We start from the raw sequence: 18,246 nt of genomic DNA, 5'->3' as shown, positions 1-18,246 counted from the left end.
ATTTTTAACCAAATTTGGACTTAGCTAGGATACGAAAAATTTAAATTTGTAAATATTTAAAGAATTTTAATGTGGCGCCCATTGTATAGTGCAAAACTTTTTAGGTTTTTTTATGAAGAAAAAAACACCTAAAAACTGCAAAACTACCTAAAAATCTTCTTACAATGTGAAAATTAACATTATTATTATTTGTTCTTTGCTTTCCAATAGAAAAACAATAGAATTTCATTTTTTACAACTATGTAATTTTGATTACTGAAATCCGAAAGATGGCGCACGAGAACGTGACCTTTGAACCCGAGACGGGGGTGGTGATGACGTCATTCACAACCGTCCACCCGAATATGACGTCATTCAACAATGGTGACGAAACAAACGGCAAGCCATACAAAGAGCGCTACCTAGAGGAAGCTCTGGCGTATGAGGTAAACGTTAATTCTTACTTAAAAAAATGTTTTTTTAGTATCATGTTAGTACTTTTCCTATTTATAACATTACGGTTAAATATTTTATTTTTCAATTTTGTGATTCTGTGCATATTTGTACTCTGTTTTTTTTTGCATTATTTCTACAAAATGGCCATGTGTAATTCGTATATTAATATGAGGATCTGAATAGAAGCGGTGAAATGAACCCGAAAAAAGGACTAATATAGTATTGATAATACGCGTAATATGTTTAATATTTTCAAGCCCTCTTGAACACCATTCATTCGTATAGCGTAATAAAACAAAAAGCAAATTTTTTTAACTATAGAATTTTAGATTTAAACACTCCGCAGCGTTTTAGCTGTTTTTTTTCTTGGTGTATAATACACAGACCTAGTCGTATGTACATTGAACTAAATGAACCGTTTCTTTACGGCTCAAACATTAAGGTCGCAATGCTTGATGTGTAAAGGTGCCAATATATCAGTAACCAAGTACATTACGTCAAAAGGTACAACTTTAAAATTGGGTATTTAACCGCTTGCTAGCACTTTTGAAAACAAAGGCCAACGATGTGGCTAAACAGTGAAGTAGTATGGTCTACCCAACTCCATTAAAGCAAAACGGTTCAAAACCGTTTAAAATTTGAAAAAAAGACTTTTTTTCGAAAATGCGCTTGTTTACTGCAGTTCGGTCGTTAACCTTTGCAATTTGGGATACGGAGGATGGTTATTGTGATTTTTGCAATACCCGCAAGGAATTAAGTCTGTAGGGCGAACGAACCTATACCCTAATCGTCTCTTTAGTTTCAGCAGTTAAAATGAAACTCGACGAAAAGTTGTTTTTACCTTTCCGCGCTGGTTAGAGGCGCACGGTTTACTGCGTATGCGGTGTACCGCAACTTGTGTATCGCAGACTGGCTAAGACAGACCAGCCCTACGATATAGCAGCACTTATACTGCTCGGACCACACATTAAGCGAACCAGGAAACAACAAATCTTTTTTTTAAGCCAATTCAACTCGGTATACGATAAGACTGTGTGTAGTTCATATTTTCTATGCGTTTGGCTATAAACGAGTGCTTCGCATACTATAGAACGCTTAGGTCGCCTATTGCAGTGGTTCGCGACGGTTTTTAGCTGCATTTTAAAAACTATTTTCACTGTGTGCGTACAAAACATTGTGTAAAATGTAGTCTTTTAAATCAATTCTATGAAACTTAAGGAAAAATGTTCCTTTGAAATATCGCTAAAGCTATGATCTTAGCTTATTACAGTTAATGTTTGCGCATCCATGAAAAAGATTGGGAAACACTGCTGTAAACGTCACTGTGACCTTATAATACACATAGCAAAGTTACATGGCAAGTCGTTAACTTGTGCAGGGCAAAGGACATGGGCTTAAACTTTAGGACAATAAAGGTTGTACAAATATTTAGAATATAAAAAATATCCTTTACGACCGTTTAACTGTATATTGGATACTACAGCGGAGCTATGCATACGAAATTAACAAAAATCGCTTACGCTTGCATAATTTCGTTGTATGGGATTACCATTTGCATTTTTTTGTTTGGATTTTTTTGTTGTTTTTTCCTCCACGGGTAAAACACTAAAATGGAAAGCGAGTTACTCGAAAAAGAGTTTTTTTTTCTCTTATTTTTATACGCTATCTTAGCATAAGAATTTAGGATTAGCCTATACATATATATGATTAAAAACTGATTAAATTACAAGGACATACCGTCTATTAAAGTTATGATGTGTAAAACATGAAAGCAATCAGTTGTATAAAGCACACTGGCTGCATTTTTATCTATACGGGCTATTTTTCGGCGCCGCGAATTAAGTTCCAAATAATACGCGCGACGGTCTTGGATTAAAATTGTCTGTAGCATTGAAAACAAAGCTCGGTTCCTACAACGAGATCAAAGAAACTGCGTTTATGTCCTTTTGATATCAAAGAAAATCTCAAACGGTCAGCAGGGGATTGCCATTGTGATATCATAATGTGCAAACAGCTGTGACCATTGAGATATTATTTGTTCACGACTGCAGAAGCCCGAAATTTTTACTGAATAACCTGCGCGGTTAGATAAAAGATTTTTACTGAAGAAGTTGTAAAAACGTTATTTGCTTGTTCACGTTGTGTTATGATCCCCCTTTTTCAATTGTTTAAACTCCTGGTTAAGGGTTGGACTTACGTGCAAAAAACGCACCCTTTTTACGAGCGTTATATATAACGGTAAAGTTATGAGCGATCCTGCCTATATGCTCCGTATGTTAGGTTTGGATATACCTGTACGTGACTTATAACTAAATCTGGTACGTAAGGTATTTCTTATTGGGAACTATTAGTATAGAATTTACTATTTTTTGGACAAAACGGGAAATTATGTTAAAATACATTAATATTATATATCAACATAGGTATCGGGAGTTTTTCGGAAAATAAAAACGTATTATGAGTTAGGCGTAAACGGAATATAATTTTGGCATAAAAATATGATTAACGTATTTTGAAAAATGGTAAAAATATTTCAACATTTTTATTTATCTAAAATTTGAAAAATCTGCTGTAATATGTTTTATTAATTTCAGTGTTTCAATGATTTTAAAATTTTACATATATTAAAACATTATGACTTTAACTGACAAATAGCATTGCAAATTTCTGCAATGTTACTTTTAGATTAGTAACATGTGTACAGTTTAGTATCATTTAATCTCAGTGATTAAGAAACGGTAACTCAATCTTATAGAAAATCGATATTCACCATCGCCACCCAATGTGTGATTAACTGTCCAGTGATGACCAGCTATATTTTTCCAGTGTTTCCAGCTATACTTTTGCAAAATGCCTAAATAAGGCGAACTTTATGTTATGTAAAAACCGCCCGAAAAAAGAACGAATAATTACTGAATTTGCATTTAAAATAATATTGTGATTTATCTACCAAAACAGCCAATAAGGGGTAAATTTCTTACCAAATACCACCAAAAACAGTCGACTCTTACAAAATAATTCCTATATTATAAGTTAACATGTATATACCTACAGTCAAAACTAAAACGACAATTTATTTTTGGTTAGATTTACAAACTGCATTAAAGTTATTCGTACATGGTGTAGTTTTCCAATTAATTGTTTCTAATTGTAACGTCCTTGTAACGACGTTGTTTATTGATTACGCTACACGACTGTCGGTTGACGCTATTGTTTCGCTAAATTACAAATTAACGGGCGCTGCATTGGCCGTGCAGAGCGAAGGTGTCAATTTATATAAAGTCAGACACACTGCAGCGTACACATTACGCTTGCATTGAGTCTAAAGCGAACCATAGGATAGATATACAAAGGTACTACATTAGTATATACGGATACAACAGCTGTACTTTAGAAAAAGGCAACAATTTAAACTAAGGCTTGGTTTATAGTTAATAAAGTTTGCGCGTACATATACTGCATTTAAATTTACGGAGGTTTTTCAATTGTTTTTATTACGTCATAATCAATTCTCGAATATAAACAAAGACTTGCATTCTAGAATACCGAAGCAATCGATGAAAACGAGATGGAATTGGCAAATCGAAGAGACGAAGAAGTATCTATAGTGAGTTATCATATATATGTATATATTATTAACGTATTATAAATTATTTCATATTACTGTATGTATGCTTATGTCCATTTAAACGTAAATTTTAAAAGGCGTAAAATCGGTATACTATGTAGCATAGTCGTATTATAATGTATTTGATTTACTGTTTAGGAATATATTGGTTTGGGTTAAAATATAGTCTGTGTTTTCATTCTATTTTATCGTCCCAAAAATAGTAAACGAAAAATATTTTTATAACTGTATCCAGAAGTTTAGGAAATATGGGAATATTATGTATTAACGATATCCATCTTATACCAAGCAGTACTATATGTCAAATTAAAGTTATTTTATTTACAATGGCACAGATTAAAAACACTATCAATATTTAATTTTTGGACTTTTATTTTCTCCCTATGACTTTTATAGTCATGTATAGGATTAAATAAAAGTCGATTTAATAAAGCGCTTCGTATCGACCGTTGTTTAAAACTCCGTTTTGAATACACAGTTTACTTTGACTTATGAAGGTATAGGATAAAGGTATTGTACTAAGAATTATTAAGTCGTGGTTGGGCTGTAATAGAATTTGAAAATCGTGTAGTTTTTAAATAGCAGAGTTTGCGAAAACATGGTGTGTTTTGATAAAACTGTGGTATATGCTCGTTAATTCAATGAAATTCGCGTGCCCAGGCAGTTATATAAAACAGTATGTTCCTTTATAGGGGAATTATATTGTATAATGGGATGGGAAAAATAGGACACCCTTTCATTCTATTTCCTCGTCCAATTTGGTAGTAAACAAATAAAAACATTTAAAGAATTATAAAACCGTATTCTCGCGAATCCCATAGACAAAATATTTGGATATTATATGCTAAAATGTCCCCACACTATGCTATATAATCATAACGTTTCAAGAGTTGTAAAAAAGCGGTTAACTTTATCACAACAAACTCGTAGTGTGACTATATTAACACCGTTGTTAAGCAGCCGTCGCATGACCCTTTGCCATCGCTGACATTTAATGTCATTTGCAAGAGTAAATCTGACTTTAACGAGCATACTGTGATTTACTATATAACACGACATATATGGCCTATAACTGCTGGCAACTTGACATTGAAAAACAATCGTAAACGAATATTAACTTTACGAGTATGTCGAAGTTAGTATATCAAATATATATGTCAACACTATACCTGTCGCAGAGTATACATATAGCAGGGTGGGGGAATATGGGACACCTTTTCGTTTTGTTACTCGTCCCATTTGGTAGTAAACAAAGAACATTTAAAGAATTAAAAACTGTTTCCTCAAGACTAGACGTTGTTAAATGATTAAAACACGAACAGAAAATTTGAATATTATGATAAAGTCTTCCCCACCCTACTATATTACTGAAAATGTATAAAAGTTACACTTACATATTAACTCGACGATTTTCGCATAAAAAAGGTCCCTTATACATCTATACAAAACAACAGTAAAACGAAAACTAACTGGGGTTATCTGGAACGCACTAAAAGTTTAGCAAGAAACAAAAAGCGCCTAACACGCCGCAATCAGGCAATCAGTTAGCGGCACAAAATCGGGAAAACTCGATAGTGATTAGAAGTTAGCGCTAAAACAATTTAAACATATATATAATACTGTGGGGTACGATAGATACCGTTGACATATCATATACAATATTTTCTTATTGTGTTTTTTAATCTTCATCGCTGGTTTTGAGTCGTGAAGATACAATTATTTAATTCTGTAAATTTCTTTGAAACGCGATCAGGAAATATAGGGTGGCATGTTTCACAACTAAAATGACACTCTATTTCCGTAACTTAGTTATATATAGTATGGTGGGGGAAGATGGGACACCTTATCATTCTATTTTTTCGTCACATTTGGTAGTAAACAAAGAAAATTTAAATAATTGTAGAACCGTATCCTCACGACTCCCATAGACCGTTGTTAATTGTTAAAAATACGATTAGGATATTTAGATATTATGTGCTAAAGGTGTCCCATCTTCCCCCACCCTACTATAGTAACACCTGTGTTTCGCTGTTTTAGTACCATGTACGCAACTCTGCATTTTTAGCGATTTTAGTCTTTGCGTTTAGTCCCTCGGGTATTTTAAAAGGGTGCAATTAGGTGCCTTTATTTTACGTGATTCTCATTCGCGTCTTTTTTTTCGCATCACCTGGCCGTTAGTTTAGTAATTAATCAAAAGAACTGCACTTGGTCCCGATGTACATTCATATTTAATGAGACCATTTGCAGGCGTCATTACTTTGATATCGATTACGTTGGGGAAATTGGTATTATAAGTGTGAATTCATTTGATTTAAATACAAGCCAAAACACCTGACTAGCATAGCCACGCTTTGTAATATAAGCAATGGCTATATAAGTTGTACTAATAGTCTTATACACACGTTTTTATATAACTTTAGCAGCCACGCTTTTATTTATTTAAAACTTTTACTTAAGTAGTTTTTTTAGAGCGTTGTAAGTTATTTAAAACAAGATAAAAAAGTATGGAATTTGGTTGCTACGCTATCCATTAACCCCACAGTACTATATGTTTTATTTATATTACAGCAATCGCGTAACGGAAAAGGCTCGCAAGATGTCGCCCAAGTGCGGGTAAAAGACCCTCCGCCAACCCCGCCACAATGGCAGCTGTACATGCATATCGCGTGAGTACTATGTCATATAAAACCTACAAATCCCAGCCCATAAGGCCGTGACTACTTCGGCACCTTTACGAGTCCTTTGTCGAAAAAAATTACAATTTGTTTGCTATTGAAATTGACATTGTCGGTATATGCTTATACAGTCCATTAATCTTTTAGTGTAAAATTTAACGCCTCGAAACTGGATAAATAAAACAGCTATAAACTTTCAGGGCTGTTGCTATATGACCTAGTATTGAACCAATTAAATTCGAACACGTTAAATCTGCTATTTAAGCAATATTAAGTATACTACATTCCAGCTGGGAAATTTTCTGTTATAACACTACAGATGCTTGCCTAATGTTTAATCTAATATGAAAAAATACATGTGTGTGCTATTGTATATGGGTGATCCAACAGCGTGCCACGCCATTTGAATTTAGGTTAGGATTGGCCCATTATTACCATATAGTCACGTAGTTGGAATACAGCGATCAAAAAGACGTTTTTTCTGCAATTTACGTTTAATTTTTTCAGTTTTTTCGCCATGTGTGGCTGCCTATGTAGAATCGGCACAGACAAAATATTTGGAACTCTTGCCGTTATTGAAAATTCCGGTGAAGTTGTTAATCTTTCTTTTATATCAAACATGGTGGGGAGTTTTGTGCTTGGTGAGTATTGAGACCATTATTATTGATAGAATTACTTTGTTTTAAACATACGTTGTATTTATAGTACTGTGGGGTAAAATAGAAACCTTGGCACAAAATATCCAAATATTCTGATCGTGTTTTAAACATTTAACAGCGCTGTATGGGAGTCGTGGGAATGCGGTTTTATAGTTCTTTAATTTCTTTTGGTTTGTTACTAAATGGGACGAGAAAATAGAACGGAAAAGTGTCCCTTCTGTCCCAAACCTATTGTATATACATGTAAATTAATTCATATAATATTTTTTACACATGGGTAAGGTCCTACGGTGTGGTATGCCATGGAACTTAAGACTTATGGGCCACAGTTGGTCCGTCGCGCCAACCTTCAACTAATATATAAATCAATCTAGGAGCACTCAACGCATCGCCAATGGGTAGCACTCGGCTAGGAGCAATGTACAAAGGTCTCACTACAGGGTTTTGCGGTTCATATACCACATGGTCGAAATGGAACCAGCAATTAAGCTTGGCTCTAGTCGGTGAAACGAATACCGTGTCTCAGTCGCAGGTGTGTGGATAGTTGTATAACTTATTTACCCTTGTGTGACGGGCAATGAGAGTAGTCATAACACGTGCGTCCTGTTTTATCCACCCCGGGTCCGCTTACGAGTTACCACGTATGTAACTTTGTGGGTGAATATTTTTTTGGACTATTTCTTTTTTGTATGGCTGACTTTTTTGACAAATCTTTAGTGACCACTGTATTAATTGCATTGAATTCTATTCTATATGTGTGAGTACATATTAGCTTGTGTTAGTAAATACTGACTTGGTTAAATTATAGTTATTTTTAACCTCCGCAATTAGGAATACTGCTGTTGCGCTACCTATCTCGTGACTGTCATCGCAACGATTGAGATTATCACCACATTATAATTACGTATAATTGACCTAACTTACTGGATTAAAGCAAGAGTCATTTTGGATCATAAGATTAACTTCCTCAAGACTCTGAAAGAGCTTTTAATCAATTAACAGCGGTTTATAGGAGTCGTGGGGATATGACTTTATAATTTTTTAAATGTTCTTTGTTTACTACCAAACGGAACGAGAAAATAGAATAAAACGATGTTCCATCTATACGTGCCTTAACAATACATTTCTCCAGGTTCTGTCCATCGTATCTTGGTTCATCGGCTTCCATAGCTTTATTGGTTCCTACTGCGTTGGTCTGGATTTTGGAAAAGATGTCGGCGGTCGAATCGGCAAAAAAGTATCGCCGAATGGACCAAAAATCTCCAACATTGCGGTAGCCGTGTTATTGTTCTCTGCGGCGGCTGGATTCATTGTAGGCGTGATTGTAGACCCTACTCAAACTGGCAAGTCCATTTGGATGGCTGTTTTGTTTGCACCATTTGGCGCATGCATTCGGGCGTACTTGGCCAAGTACAAGTATGAGCGGTTTATGCTACCGTTGGGTACATTGCTTGCAAACCTCTTGGGCGCCCTCGTGTTGGCGGCTATACACGTAATAAACGTCCGCGCGGTGACGTGCGGGAGCGGTACAATATGCTGGGGGTCAGTGGTTACTTATGGTATTGGAACTGGTTTTTGTGCGTGTCTTACTACAGTTTCTACGTTTATGAGCGAAATCTACAAACTTAGGCCAGCGAACCCGAAGTTTGCTTACGGCTACGCTATTCTCACCGTCGTTATATGCCAAGTGCTGTGTGGTATTATAAATGGCATTAACTACAACTACGACACTTATTAAAAACCTATTCCTCCAGAACAAATGAAGTCGATTACGTCATGGTGGTGTATTATGACGTACCGCTTCTGCTATTGTTGTAAAATCGCATGCTTTAATAAACTAACATATGTTTTGTATAACCGTTTGTTTTTTTGTACGATATAAGAGCACCTTTTTCCTTCAAGTTTGATTTTTCTTTTACACACTAATATTGTAATTTACTAAGCCAATGTTGAATCGCACTAACTTAGGAATAACTGCGTAATTTAAATGCTCGTTTTTTTAATTGCTAATAAAGTTGAAATGTAACTATAACTTTTATTTGTCTCTTCGATTACGGTAAAATAGAAACGAAGGGAAATGTTGTAGGTTGGGGGAAGTTGGGACACCTTTAGCACATAATATCCAAATATCCAGATCGTGTTTTAAACAATTAACAACGGTCTATGGGGGTCGTGAGAATGCGGTTTTATAATTATTTGAATGTTCTTTGTTTACTACCAAATGGGACGAGAAAATATAATGAAAAGGCGTCTCATCTTCCCCATTCATACTATATCGGTAAAACGATTTTATTGGTATTCCGTTCTATATTACATTACCTATGGGTGAGGTCCTATAACAGCGAGCTAAATCAGGGAAACTGGGGTATAGGCCAGAGTTGGCACATTAAGTACAGTGCAATAGTTTAGAGACAAAGACTCTGTAATAAAACTTTTATTCTGTATGGGTGAAGTCTTGCAGCTAATAGGCACATAAGGGGCTTTTTAGGTTTAATTAAAAGGCCAAAGTTTGCATATTATGCCATATAACAAAAAACAATATTACGCAAAAAATATACGCACTACCCAAACAAATCCACGCAATACATTAACAATATTACGCTACTACCTCGCGCACATGCGTAACGGACGCAGATGACGCATCGTGACACCGGATACCTTGCATTGCAGACCCGGAAGCATTTGGTACGTAAAAGAAAATTTCGAGGTTTTAAAAACAAAGTTTATGTACAGTTGATGGATTATGGGTAGCTTACGTGTTCGTTTATGAATGTAGACAAATAATTAATGTATTGAAACCGCAAGCGCTATACTGTGGGGTAAGATGGAAAATTTATGGCAGTATTGAGGATGTGGTTTTATAATTCTGTGAACGTTCTTTGTTTACTATACCAAATGTGACGAGAAAATATATTTAATTCTTTAAAACACGACCAGGATATTAAAAAAATAATGTGTTAAAGGTGTCCCCAACTACTGTATCATATTTCATATTTCGTGTTTTTACCAATTAATAACCCTATTTTACAGTCACGAGGGTACGGTTTTATAAATTTGTAAATATTTTTTCTTAATACCAATTGGGACGAAAGAAGAATTAAAAGATGGACCACTTATCCTAACCTATTATACTGGAGTTTAGATATTTATATCACCGTGTTTAGGAACTTATGTGAAGTTATGTGCATGGCTGCATATAGCCATGTATACGGTATTTTAGTTTCCGTGTACGGCAGAGCAGGCATGACTTTTGTTAGTTCTGTAGCTTCAAAGTTCGGGGTTGGCGAATTCTGTTATATGCGTATATGCATGATTGCACTTTTAAGTTTTTTGTATGGGGTTTCTAAGCTTTCAAAATGTGTAGCAGGGCAGGCATGAGTTTTGGTTAATATGGTTACTTATATTTTAGTAGGTGGAAGCATGAGGGACTTATCTATGGTTGCCACTCCCATGCGCACAGTCAAGTTGCTGAAGCTATTGCAGTGTGTGAATAAGCAAACGTGACTAATAGTTTGATTCTGTGTAATAATTCGTACCTTGAAATTTTATTACTGATATAGTACTGTGGGGTGATGCAATTAAAAACGATCTGTATTGGAGTCGTGAGGATACGGTTTATTAATTCGTTTAAAGCCCCTTGTTTACTACCAAACGGGACGAGAAAATAGAATGAAAAGGTGTCCCACCTTTCCCCATCCTACTATATATCGTGCTATTGTAAAGCACACATATATTGCTTATGGCAAACGTGTGGTATCGTTACAGGTCAATTGTTGACTAAGACCACGTCGAAGCCGAGTAGGTTCGACTTGTAACGTTATACGGATAAGTTTAGGAAATTTTAGCGTATGCCTTTTAATCTACATATAAACTGCTGATGCAAATCGTATACCGGAAAAAGAAAAATTTACCAGCAAAAAATGATTACCTAATAAAAAACGTTTTTATTTCGCTGTAGGTGTTTTAGTTATACCACATGGGCGTAAAAATGCAACGGAATTATAAGAAAATAACAAAATATAGCTTTAACTGTTACTCGCTTATCATTTTTTTCCTAAAAAGCTGTACATATATATACGATTTCTGCAAAAAAAAAAAAAAAAAAAAATTTCACTATTTAACAGGTTATGTTTAAAATGCCATATATACATCATGGGAAATTAGCATTGTTTATGCCTACCATGTAAGTTTGTTCACAAGTTTGGTCACGAGACTGTTTTCATAAATTTACTGAGTCATGCGAAAGCGAAAATGACGTCATTTTTGACCCATTTTTTTCTGGACGGTATTTTATTCGCGCGATGGACCGTGTATTTTATACTGGACTACAATAGGACTTACAGTAGACAGTAGTTTGGAAAAGTTTTCGGCAAGAAAATTTTTAGTACCTTTGTAGGCTAAGTTTGCCTTGACTTTTTGAGACGTACAATACGTTATGGGGCAGACAATGTGCTAGGCCATCAGGCATATCTAAACAACAAAGCCAGTGTATATACATTAGTGTAAGAGCATATATTCCTTGCGGCTAAATTAGGTAAGAGGTATAAGAAAGGACTTTGTTATGGTGTAGCATCATGTGTGTATTTCACTTGATTTTTACACGAGCTAGTTACTTTGCTAGTTACACAATGTTTTTTAGTTAACACAACGGAGAGTTAGCAAAACGACAGTCGTAATTATATAAAATATGTCAAAACAGCAGAAGTGTTTTACTTTATTTCGAGTGTATAAAGCAAACAGAGCAATAACAGCAATTGCTATATCGAAAACCATGTACTAACTCAATAAAACAACCATTTTTTCCAGATTATAAGCTATGTGTAACTTGAACTACTGAATTTGCAATTGGGTAAAAACAGGTATAAAGAAAATGAATATATTGATATTCTTAACAACTGTAAGCATTTTACTGTCTTGTTATGCTGAATCAGGTAACCATCTATCTTTAAGATATATATTATAATCTGTATACTATAAATTTGGAAAAGCTGTTTTGGATTCTTGTTATGCCTGACAGCAAGCGTAAAACACACAATTTTCCGCTGAAATTTCTTCCAATTTGAATCGTAACGATTAAAGAGACAGTCTGTAAGAGGCCATATCATATCTGTGCTTTATACACATAGCAATTTCACTTTTATAGGACAGACTGAAACCACGCGTTTTAAACCCTTAGGCATAAGTACTTTACATCATAAATTACGACATATGTGTTCGTATAGGTGTATCGCCATGAATGAACGAATGTGACTTGTTTATCCTCGCACAGCAGTGCAATTTTATAAGTTATAACACGGGTGTCTTATTTGATACACCACGAACCCGCTTACGAGGTACACCATATGTAACTTTGTAGGAGTATGTTTTTTTCTATATGACTTACAATTCAGACAACCCAATTGCGACCATTCAAAAAACGATTACGTTGAGTGTCTTGCCGAAGGTCACATACTCTAACAATGGTAGCAGCATCAAACTAAAATAACATAATTATATTTCAACGTGTCTAACCTTTATCTAAAAGACATTATCTTCAGTAACCACCATCTAATAAATCTATATGGGAGTAACCACCATCTAACGGTCTATATGGGAGTCGTGAGGATACAGTTTTATAATTCTTTGAATGTTCTTCGTTTACTGTCAAATGGGACGAGAAAATATAATAAAAAGATGTCCCATCTTCCCCCACCCTACTATATTACATTCCTAAATCTCTGCCTTTCCAGACATCAATGTATTCGAGGTGTGTGGAAATGAAGCAATAATTACATTAGACGAAGTTTGTGACGGAATCGATAACTGCCAAGATGGGTATGCCTCTGATGAATGTAACTGCAACGATACGCGTTTCGTATGCGCCAAAAAATGTGTGCGTGCTGTTAACTTATGCGATGGGATAGATGATTGCCAAGACGGCTATGCGAGCGACGAAGACAACTGTAATGGAGGGTAGGTAATTTGAAACGTATTACAAGAACACAATACTTGAGAGTTATTCTGTTTATTTCCATATGGGTGAAGTCCTTGTTAGAGGACCTAGGTTTTAAGGCCATATTGTTGCATCCCTAAAACAATTATATAGTAGGGTGGGAAAAGATGGGACTCTTCTCATTCTATTTTCTGGCTCCTATTGGTAGTAAACAAAGAACATTTAAAGAATTATAAAACCGTAGACTCACGACTCCCATAGACCGTTGTTGATTGTTTAAAACACGATCCGGATATTTGGACATTATGTGCTAAAGGTGTCCCATTTTCCCCACCCCCCCTACTATATAAGTATGAATGAATGTAACTTTTTTATCTTGTCGTGGCAGGGTAATGACACCGCTCGCTTAAGAGTTACCACGTTTGTAACTTTGTGTGTGATTATTTTCAAGAAACGTAGTTTAAACATGATTCAGTAGAGTTTTACACGGGTCGTGCAGTGTTTAAATTTTTCCAAATTCGTAATATTTATATCGTTTTAGGGGATATACATTCGTAGGTTCGAATTGTAATCGTCGTGACGCAGTAAAATGCGCCGATGACGTCACATGTGTACTTCTAAACCAACTATGCGACGGTGTATACGACTGTCCGGACGATTCTGATGAGATTTTCGCGGGCCCAGGTCTCAAATGCGTCATCAAATCGTCTCGTGACGTCACGTGCACGTTGCCCCAACCTAACCTCTATGACGTCACAGGGCAATGCGCCCAAAACGAAGATCTTTGTTTTGATAAGAACGGCGAAAGAACAGACATGTGTTTTCAGTGTCTCGATGGTTCACACGTAAGTTTTCGTGCAGTTACAACTTAGGAAGTTGTGTATATAGTTCTAACGTTCGACCCGTCATATTTATTTGTGTCTGTTCTATTTATACTAAAAGCAACGTCTATATTTAGATGCCAATAAAAAACGGATGATGTAATTTTAGGCAAAATAGATTTCCCATACAATAGAATTGGTTGGACGTTTTTGTCTGTTACGTATTCCGTAGCACTAGATCGAAAAAGCATAAACCATAATGCAAAAGTAAAATAATACTCGCACATACGCGAATATCCCTAGGCGCCAAACGTTTTAAAATGCAGGGGTGGTAGTATTACCTAGATGCACATTCCTATAAAACAAATCTAACTTTTTTAAAAATTGAAAGTTTTTAAAAAAAAATGTGTTTCGATTTACCATTTTAAATTGCAGGAAGGCAAGGATAGTTGCATGAACAGTTCTATAGACCAAATCTAACTGTTTGAAACTTCTTTTTACAGATTATCTCCCGATTTCAAGTGTGTAACGGTATTTTGGACTGTAGTGACTTCTCAGACGAATGTTTGTGTGAAACGATTAAGACAAAAGAAATTTGCCAAGATCTCTATGTGCAAAACATTCAACCAAGCGTGTCGTGCGAAGGTTGGTCGGAAAATGATGACGTTACCAACATAGGTGGGTAGTGACGTCATGAAATTGACTAGGTCGTGACGTCATGATTTTTTTTGTGAATCTAAGTACACCAGCAACAGTTATAACTTGACGTCACCAACATAGGTGGGTAGTGACGTCATAAAATCGACTAGGTCGTGACGTCATGATTTTTTTGTGAATCCAAGTACACCAGCAAAAGTTATAACTTGGTGATCGTATAAATAACTTAATATTTTGGAAATTAAAACACGACCAGGATATTTGGATAATATATGCCAAAAGTGTCCCGTCTTCCCCCAGCCTAACTATACATTTGTGTAGCAAATGTATTTAAACCAATTTAGGCCTGAATCATTTGAGATAAAAAGTTGTATCATACATATACGCTGTTATGCTTGTATTTATACTGACCCGAAAATTTTATATACATGTTTTACCCATTAGATTCGAACATGTGGATAGAAGCTACGATTCCCTGCGGAGACGGTACTTGTACACCGTCTAGCGGTGTGTGCGATGGGTATTATGATTGCGACAGTGAAGCAGACGAAAAATATTGTTTTTCGTCGTCGTCCCTTGAACTGATTGATTTTCTAAACAGCAACTTGAGAAAAGAGAACACTTCAGTTGCTGCTTTATCGAATCGTACCGATACAGAAAACCGTAAAAACGGTACAGTTTTTTGCAGTCATTTTGCTAGGGGCTCAATCTACGCTAATAAATGCGATGGTAACCCAAACTGCGACGAGCTTGGAATAGACGAATGCTTGCTAGAATGCGAAGAACGTCCCCCCTTTTGCGACGTGAACATAACTTGCCTATGGGCGCCACAAATTTGTGATGGGATTTGGCAAAGCGATGTAGACTGTGGGGAACGAATTAATGAAGAAGAATTGAATTGCCCGGGACGGTTTTACTGCAAAAATGGCGTTTCTATCAGCATAAGCATAACTCAGGTAAGCAACGGAGCTGTATGTAATATAGGACTGTTAACTTACGGCTGGTGTTTAGCGTTTTAGTTATATGCTTTTAAAATCCAAGTACATTTTTATCACTTATTTATTCTAGTGTGGCGGGACAACCTAAAAGTTATACAAAAAGGTGTAGTAGCGTGGGGGAAGATGGGACATCTTTGTAAACAAAGAACGTTCAAAGAGTTTCAAAACTGTATCCTTACGACTCCCACAGACCGTTGTTATTTGTTTAAAACACGATCAGGGTATTTGGATTTATGTGATAAAAATGTCTCATCTTACCCAACAGTACACCATATCTATAATATATTGCAAAAATTATGTATCCGCGTTTTAAGACCCTTTCTAGAAAAGCCTTTGCCGATTTTTAGAAAAATTTTATATATTTTTTAGATTTATTTTCATTTAATTTTAAAGGTCTGTGACGGAGTTATTAACTGCGACGACGAATCTGATGAGGCAGTAGAACGAAACTGTGAAGACGGGAGATTTTACTGCGAAGTTCGAAGAAACAACACTGATAGACTTGTTAAAGATGCCTTTTTTGTGCACAAGAATCTTATGTTTAACGGTCGATTTGACTGCTCTGATGGGAGCGACGAGTGCCCGAGTACTTTGGATACTAACGCCTTTAGTTCTAGAGACGAAATGATAGGCAGTGCTGCATTAAAAGGTATATTATGGGTTATTGCGCCTTTGGCTTTGATTGGGAATTTGGTCGTAATTTGGACGACAACCAAAAAGATCTTGAAAAAAGCAAAGAACCAGATTTCGGAGATACATTACTTCATGGTTTTGAATTTGGCGATTGCTGATGGCCTAATGGGCGTATATTTGATCATAATAGCGATTATGAGCGTGCAGTTTTCTGGAAAGTACTGCTACATGGATAAAATTTGGAGAAGCGGACAACTTTGCCGCTGGATTGGAGCATTACTTGTTGTTTCTACTGAAGCATCAGTGATGATATTACTAGTAATGGGCGGATTCAGATTCTATACAATTTTCAGACCGTATGGGTCACAGTTTTCTGAAAAGATGGGAATATATAACAAGCTGTTGATCCTTTTAGCGTGGCTGCTTTCAGCAGTGCTAGCTATTGTACCTTTAATTTTAAGCGATTTTGACAACCTGCTTTGGGTCTCAGGAGTCTTTTTCGTGGACGATACAGTGTCTAAGACCGTTTTTGCCGAGTATAATAGAAAAGTCAACGAGCTACAGAAATTGGCTAACTTTACAGAAGTTGTAAAGAATATAACTACCGCCAATGGAACTACTTTATATAAAAGTAAAATTCTACCTGATGTAATGATGCGGGGAACATTTGGGTTCTACTCGCAGAATAGTATTTGTTTACCAAGTTTATTTACAAGACCCCCTGATCCTGGATGGCAGTTTACTGTTACGGTTATAACATTCAATTTTGCGGCTTTTATAATGATGGTGTTATTCTATGGGCTAATTTGGAAGCTGTCAAGCGAAGAAAGGGACAAGTTACTTGCCGCAAATGTTCCTACTGGCGGAAAACTGAATTATAAGAAGTGCAAACTACAGGCCCGAGTTACCAGGCTGCTATTTACAGATTTTACATGCTGGATTCCAATTTGTATAATGTCTTATATACATTTAAGCGGGATTGACATTAGCGGTAATGCTTACGCAATATGTGGAATCGTACTACTACCTATTAACAGTGCTTTAAACCCGCTTTTGTATGCTGGATTACTGGACAAGGCCTGGAAAAAATGGAAACAGTGTTGTAAAAAAGACAATACAAGCCAATCTGGTGAAGGCAAAAACAAGAAGGGCTTTTTAGAAAGGTTTCAGTTAAAAAATTCTAGAAGTAACGATTATGAAATAAATTCTGAGGATCGGCCAAGTGCAGAATTTGCTGCTACGACGTTAACTACTATTAGCGGATCACCAATTGTTACGAGAAGATAGTATTTTTTAAGTTTTGTGTTTACAACATAGTTTTACTGAATTATCAGCATTTATTTTGTGTTTTTCATACGTCGTGTAACATTGTATAGGTCGGGGTGAAATGAGATTTTTTCATTCTATTATGTTGTCTCATTTGGTAGTAAACAATGAACATGCAAAAAATAAATTAACCGTAGCCTATGATTCTAATATGTGTCATCAGCTCATTCTACCTTTCTTAGTTTAGTAATAAACGTTTATGAACCCTGTACTAGTGTTTGCTTTTAAGCTCTAGGGGTCGCAATTAACTTAGGACCAGCTATTGTAAGATATAGTAATATGGGGTAAGATGAGACACCGTTAGCATATAAATCCCATATTTTCTAATCGTGTTTTGAATATTTAACAACGCATTTTAAGTCGTTGGCATATAGGTATTTCTTTATATAAATATTCAGATGTCCCAACTTACCCCCCTCCCCCCCTCTTTACATTATGTTGTTCAGTTCGACGGTTAAGTTCTATATATGTATGAATTCAAA

General features: G+C 35.8%; 2 protein-coding genes across 5 annotated transcripts; both read left to right on the top strand.

Annotated features, from left to right (window-relative positions):
* Positions 1 to 215: 215 nt before the first annotated feature.
* LOC149734834 (uncharacterized) lies at positions 216 to 9,429 on the top strand. Of its 4 annotated transcripts, none has more exons than XM_089879719.1 (6): positions 216 to 425; positions 3,977 to 4,042; positions 6,632 to 6,729; positions 7,246 to 7,379; positions 7,772 to 7,929; positions 8,530 to 9,429. In XM_089879719.1, exons 1-6 carry the CDS (start codon positions 270 to 272, stop codon positions 9,133 to 9,135), a joined length of 1,218 nt encoding a protein of 405 aa, XP_089735845.1. In that variant the 5' UTR covers positions 216 to 269; the 3' UTR covers positions 9,136 to 9,429. The 4 variants fall into 4 exon arrangements, with proteins under 4 accessions (XP_089735845.1, XP_089735846.1, XP_089735847.1 ...); XM_089879720.1 differs by lacking the exon at positions 216 to 425 and adding an exon at positions 1,780 to 1,850; XM_089879721.1 differs by lacking the exon at positions 216 to 425 and adding an exon at positions 2,625 to 2,753.
* Positions 9,430 to 12,071: 2,642 nt separating this feature from the next.
* Positions 12,072 to 17,887, top strand: LOC149734833 (uncharacterized). Its single transcript, XM_089880342.1, has 6 exons — positions 12,072 to 12,328; positions 13,127 to 13,349; positions 13,871 to 14,174; positions 14,654 to 14,828; positions 15,252 to 15,763; positions 16,199 to 17,887. The coding sequence occupies exons 1-6, from the start codon at positions 12,268 to 12,270 to the stop codon at positions 17,723 to 17,725; spliced, it is 2,802 nt and encodes a 933-aa protein (XP_089736468.1). The 5' UTR covers positions 12,072 to 12,267; the 3' UTR covers positions 17,726 to 17,887.
* The last annotated feature ends 359 nt before the right edge of the window (positions 17,888 to 18,246 follow it).

This window comes from Ciona robusta, chromosome 6 (genome assembly GCF_009617815.1).
Source record: "Ciona robusta chromosome 6, ASM961781v2".
In the NCBI taxonomy this organism is placed as follows: Eukaryota; Metazoa; Chordata; class Ascidiacea; order Phlebobranchia; family Cionidae; genus Ciona; species Ciona robusta.
This window is presented reverse-complemented; position numbering and strand designations above follow the sequence as displayed.